The sequence below is a fragment of the Adiantum capillus-veneris genome, chromosome 18 (genome assembly GCF_014529385.1).
Source record: "Adiantum capillus-veneris isolate H3 chromosome 18, ASM1452938v2, whole genome shotgun sequence".
Taxonomy (NCBI): Eukaryota; Viridiplantae; Streptophyta; class Polypodiopsida; order Polypodiales; family Pteridaceae; genus Adiantum; species Adiantum capillus-veneris.
This window is the reverse complement of record NC_140948.1, coordinates 89043010-89057030: the sequence shown is the minus strand read 5'-3', so window position 1 is coordinate 89057030 and position 14021 is coordinate 89043010. Positions and strand designations below refer to the sequence as shown.

At 46.1% G+C, this 14021-nt stretch overlaps 1 protein-coding gene across 1 annotated transcript in view; it reads left to right on the top strand.

The window, feature by feature from the left end:
* LOC147436000 (putative oxidoreductase At1g06690, chloroplastic) overlaps window positions 1-14021 on the top strand; it is a 134560-nt gene that overhangs the window by 86606 nt on the left and 33933 nt on the right. Inside the window, exons 7-8 of the mRNA XM_086488908.1 lie at window positions 106-154; window positions 284-376. Of these exons, the coding sequence (XP_086345034.1) occupies window positions 106-154; window positions 284-376 (142 nt within the window). The remainder of the gene's footprint in view (window positions 1-105; window positions 155-283; window positions 377-14021) is intronic.

Below are 14021 nucleotides of genomic sequence, written 5' to 3'. Positions count from 1 at the left end.
GCTGTGTACCTTTGGTTTAGGATTTCTTGGAACTAATTTTAAGAGTTTATTTCTAAGTATATTCTGGATATGACTATTTATTCCAGATTTCAATTGTAAATGCAGTCTTTTGCATAGAAATCCAGATAAAGAGGGACTCCTAACAGCATGCAAGGTGGACATTTACTATTCACGTCTTTCAAGCATTCAAATCTGCTACTTTCAGCTGAAAATTAACGGGAAATTGAAAATTAACTTGGAGTTCATTTTCCTTTGCTAATTTTTCTTTGTTATTCTATGATAGGAGAGGAATATATCTCTAATAGCATACAGCCCTTTGGCTTCTGGATCCTTGACAGATAAGGCATTGATGACAGAAAGCACAAAATCTGGAAAGGTCAGGATTACTTCCAAATTTCATTGGAGCTACTAGGTTTTACCTTAATAGGTTTCCTGCTTTACAAAATTCTAGGGTTCATATCTTTCTGTTTTCAGGTTTCCTTTCTTACGAAATTGTATGCTCCAAGCCTTTTTTCTACTTGTAAAGTAGTATTAGGTTGTTTCGGCACTGCTGCGTGTGCTCGTCGTAAATTGAACTAGTGAAGGGGAGGCATGTAAGAAATGGGAGCTGTGTTTCTCATTTCACGCACCCTGACAAATCTCTATGCAAACTCAGCGCCAAATGAGAGTCAGTTTTCGGCAGGGCCTTGGGGTCACCCAAATATTGCTTACAGCCACGTGCAGGACGAAGCCACAAAATCTGGTTTATGTATGACCCCTCGTGTGTGTAACACCAACAGGGAGCAACTAACCCGCTTTGAAGAAGGGATGCAGACAGGTACATGGCCCGAGACAAAGGGATGGCTGTTCAATACTTAGTCGCTCCTGCATTGATGTATGCAGTAGCAGTATGGGCAGCAGATTTAGCTCTATTGCTGGACTCAGATAAGGCAACCTTAGGTCATCACAGTGGCAAGGATGACACACAATAGACGCTCAATACCACACAAGATCATTAGTGCGGGCTTTACTTCCCCATCTATGCTCGTGGAGGCCTTGTTTCAGACATTTTCCTAATTGATAGTCTTGAGAGATGACTCCCGAATGCCTTTCATATAAACCTTTTGAGGCATCTTGACAGCTGGTCGAGTAAATTGATCATAAACTGGTAAGCAACCAACATAGGTTGGGGTGGTTTTACTAGACATCCGGCACCATGGGGAGGCCTTCATGCATGTCAGACCTCGTGGGGAGGGGGAGGATAGCACTGACAGATCGCTGCACACAGCATGGAGTCCTTTTTCATGGATAGCAAAGAGCCTTCATCCGAGTAGGAGACAAAGCACCGGGCTATTGGATATCCGGGTTCTACTTGTAGTGCGTAGTGGAAGTGATTTATGGTGAATGCTCAGGATGAGTGCTCAGTGGATACTCAAGGTTCCTTTTACTTCATAGAGATGTGCAAAGATAGATACTAAGTGAAGAGAGAATGACACTAAGTGAAGGTTCTGTGAGTGAAGGAGAGAGAGAGAGAAGACTAACACTAGATGGGGTCCCAAACCTCCCTTCAAGGCCCCCTTCTCTATCACTAGAGAGGTATTTTCTTTAGATTGCACAAATACTGATTTAATGGTCCTAGATGCTGAGATGCTGATGGGATCTTGTGGTAGATGCTTGGATGTGCGAGGCTAAGGGCTGAAAACTGGAAATGCTAGGCTATCTGGCTGGGGCCTGCAACTACGGGGCTGATTTGCTAATGTCGAGGAAGATGATGGCTGCTAACTGAAAAGGCTGGCTTTCTAGGCTGAAATCTGCAAACTGATGACGACTATGGTGGTGAAGATTTTCTGGCTGAAAATGCTGATGTAAGGAGGCTGAAATCTGCAACCTTTTGGCGGGATGCTGAGGAATGTAAAAGCGCTAGGGTGCTAATGGGCTGATGCTGCTAGCAAAAAGCTAGAGAGTGGTACTGCTGCCCATGTGATGTTGGGCTGTGAATGTTGATGGTCTTGACTTGTTCTTGAGAATTGACCCCTAGGGTCACTTATATATAGAATTAAAGCTCGGTCGGGCAGGACTCCAGAAAAATCCCACGACTTGCTAAATACTGGCTCAAATGTTTAATTAGAAATAACTTAGTAAACTCACTTGTATGAGGTGCTTCATATGCAGATAATTTCTCTCGGCAACTGTTGTCTGCAGCAATTTTTATTGCAACCTACAAGTTGGGCGCTTAATTTAAGCCCCCGCCCCCCCCCCCCCCCCCCCCCCCCCCCACCACCACAAACTAGAAGAGGGCACACAGGAGCTCAAGGCGCTTGGCTTTGGAAATCTGGTGAACTTCGAAGAAGTTGGCAGAGGATTTTTATTTTTCCAAGAAAAGATCCTTCCATTAGTTAAAAAACTGCCCAAAGGGCTACAATCTTCTCCTACTAGAGAGGGCTACATCAGCATGTGGGGAGAATCTCCCGATGAAAAAACGAAGATATGTACAGTGAGGGCTAGCTCAGGAAATGGGAGGAGGAAAAAGTCACATTGGTGGACGGTACGGCCATTTCGGTACGCCATGAACCATGGTGAATGTAGGGCTCGATTAAGGCGGATAATGATGAGTTGCATCCATAATTAAAACATCAAGTTAACGTGCTAATTTGAAAATGTTGTAAGCAATCAAAGTACAAATTAACACAAAATAAGTAGATTGATAAGATGCATATATTTTGTATAATGAGCTATGTACTTATATAGCACTATGAGAGTGTAGCTTCAAGCCACATGTTGAGCCACATGTCCTAATACATGGCATGGGAGGTGACACTCTTGGATGAGAGGTAGTGGCATGTAGGTGGCTGTGTGAGAGTAGCACCATTAGGGACAATTCACATAGACATAGGATGAAAGTAGGTTTAACCCTAACAATCGCCCCCTTAAACCTGATTTCATCCTAGGATTGCGTAAGATACATCATGCGTGAATCTCAATGGATTCAACAGGTCATGGTTCATACAAGGCTTCCTTAGGTAGATGCATGGGTTCACATTTGGATGCATAAACATGGTTCTCAAACTGGATACATCATGTTTTGCTCACATTTGGATAGATCATGCAAGTGTAGAGGGTAATGTAGTATGTAGGGATTCAATATCATACATCCTTAGTGTAATGTGATCCTGGTTCGTCGTGTCGTAGTCCTCATGTTGGTTGTCATTTTCATGTGTTGACGACGTTCTTCTTCATCAATGGTCGTTCTTGTCATCTTCATTTCATGTTGAATTAATTGATTTTCATCGGCGTCGTCGGTTTGATTTGTTGAGGATGTATCTTTCTTGGCTAGTGGTGCAAAACACACATACATAGCAAATGTGGTGCACATCTGTGTGTGCTCATGTTGACGGGTAGTCTTACTGTATACTTGGTGCATACGCAGTGTCTAAAACCCGTGTACATGGTGCCTTTAAACACAAATATTTCATACATATCATTAGTGCCCCTGAATGTGCTTTTTCGTCTTGGAGTTTTGGAGGAGCATAAAGCTCGTGAGACAAAACCCTGAGAAGACCCAAAGCTTGTGGGTAGTGAATCTGTAGGCCCTCCAAGTTTAAAAGGTTTGGGGCTTTGGCCACCGTCGGAAAGCCCTTCCTTATTGCATGAGCTGGATGTGGGAATCCATCCTTTGGAGGGAGCTTGGGTTTTGAAGCAAAAAACAAAGCTACAGCCTTTGGTGGGGCGGGAGGTTGAGACAGGTGCAAATCGCACTATGCGAGCAAGGCATGAATTGCAGGTGCCGAGACAACTAAAATTGGTGTTGTTGCCATAGCGGTTTTGGGGTAGTTCAATGCAGGCTTGCGGTTGATGTTGGGGCAAGGGTAGCCAGAGGGCCACGAGGTCACTCTGATTAGGCAGGTGCAGTTTGGGTAGCGCAATTTGCGTATGGTGGGTTGCTTCTTGGTTTGGCTTTGGCACAGAGCTGAAGTGAGCCCAGAGCTTGTTGAATTGTCGATTTGAAGGAATGTGCAACCGAATGAGAAGTTCGCTCACACAGTCAGGCAGAATATGGGGAGAGAGAGAGATTCTACTCAGCCAAGCGATGCAAGCATTGATGAGAATAAGCTGCAGATCTAAACCGAAAGAGTAATCTATGGCCGTCTTCATCCAAGCTTGAGGCCTACGATGCAATTAACGACAGACTGTGTTTCTCTAGCTCGGACTCAAAACAAAAAACCTTAGAATGGTTGATGTCACGTGACACATCCAACCCTATGTGTCCGTGGACACAGTACTACAAGGGTTCAGTCAGTCTAGTCAGTCTAGATTAGAAGTGATCTGGCACTTTTGTGAGTCTATTCGTAGACCGTGCATGCCCAGTCACTTAGCATAGATGCATATCCTCTGGTTGCACACAGCATGATCATAAGCATTCCCATTTGAATCCATCAGAATCAATCAGGGGAATTTTCCAGTGACTTTAGCCTATTTTCTCTATTTTTGACATTTTTCACTTATTATTTTTAAGTGACTTCCCAACAAAAGTAGGTAGGGCAATTTTGCTAAGGTTGTATATAAGCAAACCCAAGTTAGCACTTTCTGGCAGAAGAGGCAGCTGGAGCACATACTCAACAGGCACCTTCTTAGCAAGAACCCGCAAAACCCCCAGCACCCTTGGCGTTTGTGGTCTCCATCCTCCACTCAGCGCTAGCGTTTTCCAGTTTGTAGCATCGCCAGAAGCACCAAATCATTGGCGTTTGCATCAGCATATCCTCGCCATCACACCTGCAAGCCTAGCGTTTCTGGATCGCCATCAAGCCTTGCAACAGCCAGCGTTTTTCAGCATATTCAGCCAGCGTTTTTCAGTATGCAAAAACGCAGCCTTGGACCTGCATTTGGGCAGCGTTTTCAGCCCTCAATCGCCACATCAAACCAGCGTTTGGGAGCCAAGAACAACAGCCATTTTCAGTCATAAAAACGCAGCCAAACAGTCATTTTCAGCCACCCAAAACAGCCCAAAGATTTGCAGATTTTCAGCAGATAGAAGACCACAGATTTCAGCCCTAAAGTCGTCGTCGTCATCACCGTCGTCGTTATCGGCATAGTCCCAAGTTGCATCAGTCCATTGTATACGCATTGTATCACTTTGTGCAATCAAAAGTAGACCACTCTCGCCAATGAGAGTGGGGCCTTCGGAGGAGGGTTTTACAACGTCTCTGGTGTCGTATCTCTCCTCTCTCTCTCTATCTCTCAATCTCATACACTTGCACGCACAGTGTCCATTCACTTTGTTTGTGATCATAGCACTTTCCATTAAGAACAGAAGGCTCTCCCTTCCATAAGAACTAAAAGGAACCCTTGAGCACAGTTCGGAGCACTCATCTTGAGCAAAGCGTAAACAATTATTCCGCTGCACCTAACATTGGTATCAGAGCTTTGGCAGTGTTTTGTATCACTCACGGAAAGAACCACAAGATTTTTTTTTGCTTGTTGCGGTCGCACGTAACCCAAGTTCTCTTGGGCGTGTCGATTCCTAATTGTGTTTCTGAAGAGTAACAGGAAACCCAAGAAAGAAGGGCTTGTCCAGTCTCCCCTTGTGCCTCTTTTCACTCATTGAGAGCGGACCGTGAACTTAGCGGCCGGCCAATCGACGTGAGGTGGGAAAAAGCAACCTTGGTGTGAGCGCAAGGCCGCCAAGGGGTGCGCCCACAGAAAGGAGTAGAACTCGGGTGAAGAGAAGATCCTTCTCAAGCGCGGTTTGCAAGCGAAAGAAAACCTCAAGAACCCAAGAACCAAGACCCTCAAGAACCCAAGTTCCTCATGAACTTAAGTGGTCATCACTTGAAGCGGAATGGATACCTCGCTTGGAAGTGATGAGCATGAGAGAGGCGAAGAAGAATTTTCCCCACCAGGGAGTTTTCTGACCCTTCCCCATCTACGACAACGATTGCACTAACTCCAATGGAGGAGTTGGAGCTGATGTTTCTGGAACAAAATTTACAACGCGAAGCAAGAAATGCAGCAAGAAAAGCGGAAATGGAGCGTAAACACCAAGAAAGAATGGCAGCCATAGCGCGAGCAAGCACGCTTGGAAGCCAAAGAACGACAAGCCAAATTGGATCTTGAGCGCGCAGAAAGACAAGCAGATAACAAAGCAAGACAAGCAGACTTTGCTCGCGAGAACAAAGCAAGAATGCAAGAGATGTTGCGACTCTTTTCTCAAGTGCAGGCACAGATGCAAGAGATTCAGGAGAAGGAGACTCTCTTAGTCTCTTTTTCTCCAAAGCATGACACACAAGATTTGCATGATTGTGTGAAGCATGATGATGATTTGATTGACAATGACTTGCATGATAATTTGAATGACAATGATAAGCATGATGATTTGGATGCCAATGATTTGCATAGTGATTTGGATGACAATGACAAGCATGATGATTTGCATGATCAAGATGTGATTTCTCACAAGCATGATGAGTTGCATGAAGATGATGGGATTGTTCACAAGGATATGTGTTAGTGGATGCTGTTTCTAGCGAAGCTAACCTTGTTGTAGATTCGATCAATCACGAAGAACCGATCTTGGCTTTCGAGTCGAGGTCCAAAGAACCCCCACATGACGATTCGATCATTCAAGAAGAACCGATCTTGGCTCTCGAGCTTAGGTCCAAAGAACCCTTACAGGAAGTATTATGTGTTCGCATGATGGATACGCACGCATTGTTCGAGTGTTTCATTCGTGATCGTTTCCTGTATTTTAGTCAGCGTCTTTATGTGATCCCTTTTCCTAGGCATGACATATTGTACGTTGAGCACGTTTCACTCATGAATGAGCACGAATGTATGCGGATTGTTCATGAACAGCTGAAGAGTATGCATTCACGGAAGTCACATTCCATGTCTCTTTCTTGGCATGACACATTCGTAGAAAGAGCACATGAAAGTATGAGCACCAAGCATGGGCATTTCTGTTGTGAATTGCCAAAGTTGATTGCTTTAGATCATAAGAGAAAGATTCGATCTCATTGTTTGCATGTGTGTGGTGAACGGATTGGCACTCCGTCTCTTTGTACATCTACATTGCATGTACAGTCTATTAGGACGACAAGATTTTTTCCACTCACTTTACATGGAATAGGTATGTTCATGGTTTTGTGTTGGAAATGGTTTCAGGGATTTTCAGCCATGGAGATTCTTGAAGAAGAAAGAAGCACGACTCTCGACGAAGTTGAAGCATCGAAGGAGCCACAGAAGGCTTTGTGTCGCTTTCGGCGTGGCCCAAAGAAGCAAGCGTTGTAGACCTTTATGAAGTTCAAGTACCGCACGACCCACACATCAGAGTGGGCCGGCAAAGAGTCCCTTCCAGGATTCCGGATGCTATTGGCGATCTGCCTCGACGCCATACATTTCGGTCCTAGTACCTCAATTTGAAAAAGGGGGGATGTCACGTGACATATCCAACCCTCTGTCCGTGCACAAGCTACAGTACGACAAGGGTTCAGTCAGTCCAGCCAGTCTAGATTAGAAGTGATCTTGCACTTTTGTGAGTCTATTCGTAGACCGTGCATGCCCAGTCACTTGGCATAGATGCATATCCTCTGGTTGCACACGGCATGATCATAAGCATTCCCATCAGAATCCATCAGAATCAGTCAGGGGAATTTTCCAGTGACTTTAGCCTATTTTTGACATTTTTCACTTATTATTTTTAAACGACTTCCCAACAAAAGTAGGTAGGGCAATTTTGCTAAGTTTGTATATAAGCAAACCCAAGTTAGCACTTTCTGGCAGAAGAGGCAGCAGGAGCACATGCTCAACAGGCACCTTCTCAGCAAGAACCCGCAGAACCCCCAGCACCCTTGGCGTTTTTGGTCTCCATCCTCGCTACACACTCAGCCCTAGCGTTTTCTAGTGTATAGCATTGCCAGAAGCACCAGATCATTGGCGTTTGCATCAGCATATCCTCACCAACACACCTGCAAGCCTAGCGTTTCTGGATCGCCATCAAGCCTTGCAGCATTCAGCGTTTTTCAGCATATTCAGCCAGTGTTTTTCAGCATGCAAAAAACTCAGCCTTGGACCTGCATTTGGGCAGATTTTTCAGCCCTCAGTCGCCGCATCAAACCAGCGTTTCGGAGCCAAGAACAGCAGCCAATTTCAGTCATAAAAACGCAGCCAAACAGTCATTTTCAGCCACCCAAAACAGCCCAAAGATTTGCAAATTTTTAGCAGATAGAAGACCACAGATTTCAGCCCTAAAGTCGTCGTCATCACCGTCGTCGTTATCGGCATAGTCCCAAGTTGCATCAGTCCATTGCATACGCATTGTACCACTTTGTGGAATCAAAAGTAGACCACTCTCGCCAACGAGAGTGGGGCCTTCGGAGGAGGGTTTTACAACGTTCTGGTGTCGTATCTCTCTTCTCTCTCTATCTCTTAGTCTCATACACTTGCACGCACAGTGTCCATTCACTTTGTTTGTGATCATAGCACTTTCCATTAAGAACGGAAGGCTCTGCCTTCCATAAGAACTAAAAGGAACCCTTGAGCACATTTCGGAGCACTCTTCTTGAGCAAAGCGCAAACAATTATTCCGCTGCACCCAACAGTTGAGCGCTTTGCTTTGCATCCGCCCACGTTGCTTGATGTAAAAGCAAGTAGCCTTGAGCCTTTGACTTCCCTAAATATAGCACACTGTTAAATATCTTGACCACAAGACATCGTGGCTTTGGTTGTAGTGGGGAAACTAATAAAAACCAGTTAGGCTCCAATTGTGCAGGGCTCCACACAAGCAAAAAAGACTTCACACACACACCTAAGTGTAGGATGGAGAGTTGAGGGGCTCTATAGGAAACTTGTGATGAGAACTCACACCACACTCGAATAATGCAATGACTTACGGCTTGAAACAAAATCAATTGGAGTTGCGAAGTGGGCCGAAAATCAATACCGAAATGCACACTAAATGCAAGGAAACCGCTCTAATTAATGAGAAACAAGAGAAATTACTCACACTAATTGCATCCATAAAACAAAATGCAATCTTCTCCTTACCTTATCACCAAAGGGTAGGGGAGCATGTTCATGCCCAAATGCTGATTAGAGAGAGTGATTATTAGGGATGTTAAATGCAATCGGAGTTAATTGGCCTAAGTGTAGGACCGTCGGCTCTGATACCACTTGTAAGGCTTATTAAGGTGTATAATGATTAGCTGCATTCATAATTAAAACATTAAGTTAATGTGCTAATTTAAAAATGTAAGCAATCTAAGTACAAAATAACACAAAATAGGTAGATTGATAAGGTGCATATATATTGTACAATGAGTTGTGTGCTTATATAGCACTATGAGAGTGTAGCTTCAAGCCACATGTTGAGCCACGTCCTAATACATGGCATAGGAGGTGGCACTCTTAGATGAGAGGTAGTGGCATGTAGGTGGCACATAGGTAGTCATGAAAAGTGTAGGGTTTCTTCCCACTAGAGTGTATGAGAGTAGCACCATCAGGGACAGTTCACATAGATATAGGGTGAAAGTAGTTTTAACCCTAACAGTGAACAAGGGTCCTAGACGTGCAAGTCACGAGGTGGCCTCGCGACGCTCTCTCATGTAGGCGGAGTTGCCTTGAAGTCTCTCAAACTGGCTCTTGAGCGTATGGACTAAATCCAACCAAATGTCCCGAACAGTCTCTGTCGGAGGAATAGGCAGAGCCTCGAAGATGTGAACTTTGAAGACATCGGGCTCGCCAAATGAACCACAGTGTCAGGCCGCAAATGAGCCTCCAAGGCCACTCTCTCTCATTGCTCCACGCTTGAGGGCTAAGCTCTATGGCAGGCTGAAGTGTAGGGTGACCCTCCTATATCACTATCATCCCGCTAGCTGAAGCCATCTCAAACTGAGTACAGGGCCTGTGAGTGTGGACCATGCTGCAGCCCCCCAAGTGTACTGAATGGCTATAGACAGCACATGCATCAGCCGAACAATCTGTACCCAAACCTGCTGTGCTATGGGGTAGTCCCATAGATAGTGACGCTGAGTCTCAAGTGAGTGGTCACAAGTAGCACAAGCTAGCGAGGAACTGTTGTATACCAACCAACTCCCAACTGCAATAGCACGATGCACAACGAGCCACTGAAACATGGTGACTCTCCTCGGATGTCTGCTATCTCACAGGCGTTCCCAAAAACTGGCCAAGAATTCGGATGTGAGCCCCTCCTCGTGCTAGTGAGTCGTTGTCGGTAGACGCCTCTCTCTGTGTTGTCAGTATGTGTCGGCCCAATAGAGCTGTACATTGGAAAAATGGGCTCCATGGGCAATCGGCAGAAGCAAAGGGGTCTTGCCAAAAACACTCCCCTAGGTCCCACTGTAGTTGTGTCAAATGGCGGCTCTCCCAAGCCTAGAGCTGCCAATGTCTTGACTCTAGGTCGATCGAGGTCTATGGCACAAGTCCTCTCACTGATGCCCACAACTCGAATCCTCTTGAAGCAACACTCAGTCATCTCTGGTGCATCAACAACGACGTTGTGAAGATGACCCTCTCCCTGAATCTCAAAGAGTTTGTAAGAACTTGTGTCTGAGCAGGCCCTAACTGCAATGAGGACCTCAAGGGTGTGTGAAGGCCCCCATCCAACGGGGAGCTGTCGGATCTAGAGGGGTGAGCCACTCTGTTGGTATAGCCTTTGCAATATCTTGACACATGCTCTTTGCCCCCCTCATGCCTTGAAGCTGCATGCTCTAGATCTCCTCAAAAAGTCATGTAAATTGTAGCCAATCCCTAAGAGAGCGGGTTGGCCCCTCTCCCATGGGACCCCAAGAAACGTGAGGTCTGTTACCAACCATGTGGCCTCGTTGGGTGAGACCATATGATTCCAAACAAGTGGTTGTCTCAAGCACTCCTTAGTGCATGTGGGCTGATGCTTCTCAAGGCCACTTCGCAGTTGCTCTTAGGCCCTAAGTAGGCTCGCTGCAAAATTGTCCTCCCAGCTCCTGCTCAAGCCTACTCTGCGCCTCTCTCTGAAAATCCACCGTATGGAAGGACTCCATGGGCCTCGTCTGAGGGACGCAGGCACTGATCCAATGTAGCAATAGCTCCTTCTAGGGCTCCATTCTTGGAAGAAGACCTCTAATCACAAGCTTCCAAGGAGGGCTCTACTCTGTCGTGTTGGGTCGATGATCTTCGACCCTCCCTGAGAGCAAGGTAAAGTAATGACCGGCCAGGAAACTTTGGCCCGATTTGATTGTGTATCACGGCTTGACCACAAAAAATTCACGATCAACCTCTCCATCTGGTTAATGCAAGAGCTTGAGAAAATCCAGCAAGACGTAATGTACCACATAGTAGCCAAGAGCATGTGGTTGGCCACTACAACCTTGCTAGCAAGAGAGAGCCAAGCTGAGCTCCAATGAAACAGCTTCCTTCTTATGGAGAGGAGGAGAGGAGCTATCTGTTGCTCTGGGGTCAAGTCCAAACAAATTTGACAACCCAAAAATCGTATGGGTGTCCCTTGGGGTGGTCCACCTAGAACCCTCACCAGGCGACCAAACAGGTCTAAGAGTGCTGCCAACCCAAAAAGCCACTATCTTTCTTTAGTTGATCAATGCTCCCGACGCACAACAGAACACCTCAAGAACCTGCTCACATGTGTGAAAGTTGATCTCTTGGCCTTCCAAATACATGCCTGAGTCGTTTGCAAATTCACTGTCCAAGAGCTCCTCTCCACTTATAGGCAACTGCAGTCCTCACAGACCAACCTCCTTTGAAATAAAAAATCTGCTCATTGCCTCAGCATAGAAGAGAAACAAGAAAGGGGCAAGAGGGCAGCCCTGTTTGACCGACCGTGTGAGTATGAAGTGGCCCCCTCTTTCTCCTGCCAAAAGCACCTAACTGTGAGCCCGCCTATAGAGAGACGACACCCCCCTAATCTAAGCATCTGAAAACCCTATTCGTCGCAGAGTACCCTCAAGGAAATCCCTGTCAATGTTGTCACATGCCTTCTCAAAATCGAGGAGTACCACAAGATCCTCTCCTCTGAGGCGTGCAAGGGCGGTCGCCTCGAGAAAGTGAAGATGTTGTTAAGGATGCTGCGCTCCTTGACAAAAGCCTGTCTGTGTCTTATGTATAATGCTCTCTAGCAATGGCTGGATCCTCAAACTCAGAGCCTTTGCTAAGATTTTGTAGGCCGAGTTGAGAATGGTGATAGGTCGCCTGAAACGGGCCCGTAGGGCAGTAGACGTTAGCTTTCACCCGATCTTTAACACTTAGACTTTATGACAGAAAGCAATGACTTAAAAAGGAACCTATAACTGAGATTGGAATTCCACTTCAAAACAAAAGCCCGGCCAGGAAGCTAGAATGCTCCTAGGCAGACAGCGACACCTCTAGGCCTCAAAAGTTGGCGCCCCTTTTGGTATTTCTTTACTCTTTAACAGAAGGAATAAAACCTATGATTTCCTACAAGCTGTCCCGCACAATCTAGGATGAAATCCATTTGTTCTGGCCCTCGGCAGCATAACTATACTAGGACGCTTCACAGTCAGTATCCCCATGCAATAGATGACTTTCCCGATGCGTACAGACACTTTGCAAAACCTGGTGAGAATCTGCAGCACGCTGAATTCTCTGTTTTCTGCCCCGAAAATGCACCAGATCACCTCTACAGCAGTCCCCTCGTGTCCTCGAACCTCCTGGGGGTATTAGGGACCGTTTAGGGCCGAAACCCTAAACCTGCAAAGATACACAGCAGGCTGTAATTCCCTGTTTTGGGCTCCGTTTCGTGTGCCGATCGCATCCGTAGCAAGTCCTCGAGCTCCCGCACGTGTAGGGCTACTTGCCCTTTGAATCGGACGAGATTTCTCACGTGAAACCTCTCCGAATTCACCTGTACCTGCGGGGGATTAGCCACTAGCTAATCCAGTACCTGTGTAAGAGGCTCTTGCCTCGGCAATCCCGCATGAACCCACACAACTGTACATTGGTCAAATGAGAAGCCCACTTGAGGGGCATAACATGACTGCTCCCAGGGGAGAGAAAGAGCAATGCGTAGCGTGCAGGGCATTACTCTTGGCACCGCACTGTACATAAGAGGGAAAGGAAGCACTCCATAGCTCTTAACCTGTGACAGAGAACTCCAAAATGAGCCTCCCAGCTATAAATTCAGTGCTACCTTCTCTTGCATGAGGAAAGTGCACAGAAATGTGCCACTTGGCACCATTACACGCATTTTCCCATTTTGGGGTTGCCACCTAAAAAACTCCCGACTAGTTGCCCAGTTGACTTCGCGGCAGAGTAATAAAATGTCCCCCTAATCATTCCAGAGCTAATGACGTGAACACTTTTTCTGGTCTAAAATAGCAGTTCCCTAAATTTTAGGAGATGCTTCCATGGCACTCACACGGGTCGTCTGACTATCAATCACCACTAGAACCACATCGAAAAATGCAATGTCGGCCAGCTATCAAGTGATTTACATTCGTAGCCCCACCATGGCTAACCTTAATCCATTTGTCCAACTTTAGTGCTCACTGGCCACCCGGCCTAGACTCTCACTGTCCGCCTGACACCATGTAATTCGGGCATTGGGATTTCCAGAGGGGTGCTTTAAAACAAGTCAAATAAAATTCAAGAGGAGAAATCTATCTCTCTCAGACAGGAGAAGCCCGCACATCACGATGCTTTGGATCAAATAAAGAGAGAGCTAGCAGAGCTTAGGTCTCAGCAGGAGACTAAGACTATGGTATGGTGCAGCTCATGCCGCTCTCCAGGACACCCTGCACAGGATTGTCCCCTTCGGGTTTATTGCCACTTCTGTGAAAAGTCTGTTCATGAGGACAAGGTTTGCTACTTCCTCAAGGGATTGCGACAAATACAGCAAAGTCTTGGTCATACTCTTCAACAAGGGGCAGCACCGACATCCAATATGGTTTCTCCCTGTGGCCATCCACACCACATGCCACCTTTATTGACAGCCCCTCCTATGCAAGGTATGCAGAGCACTTTTCCCTCTCAGAGCTTTTATCATACCCATGGTCCCTGATCACCTCAAAGCTTCTATGCTT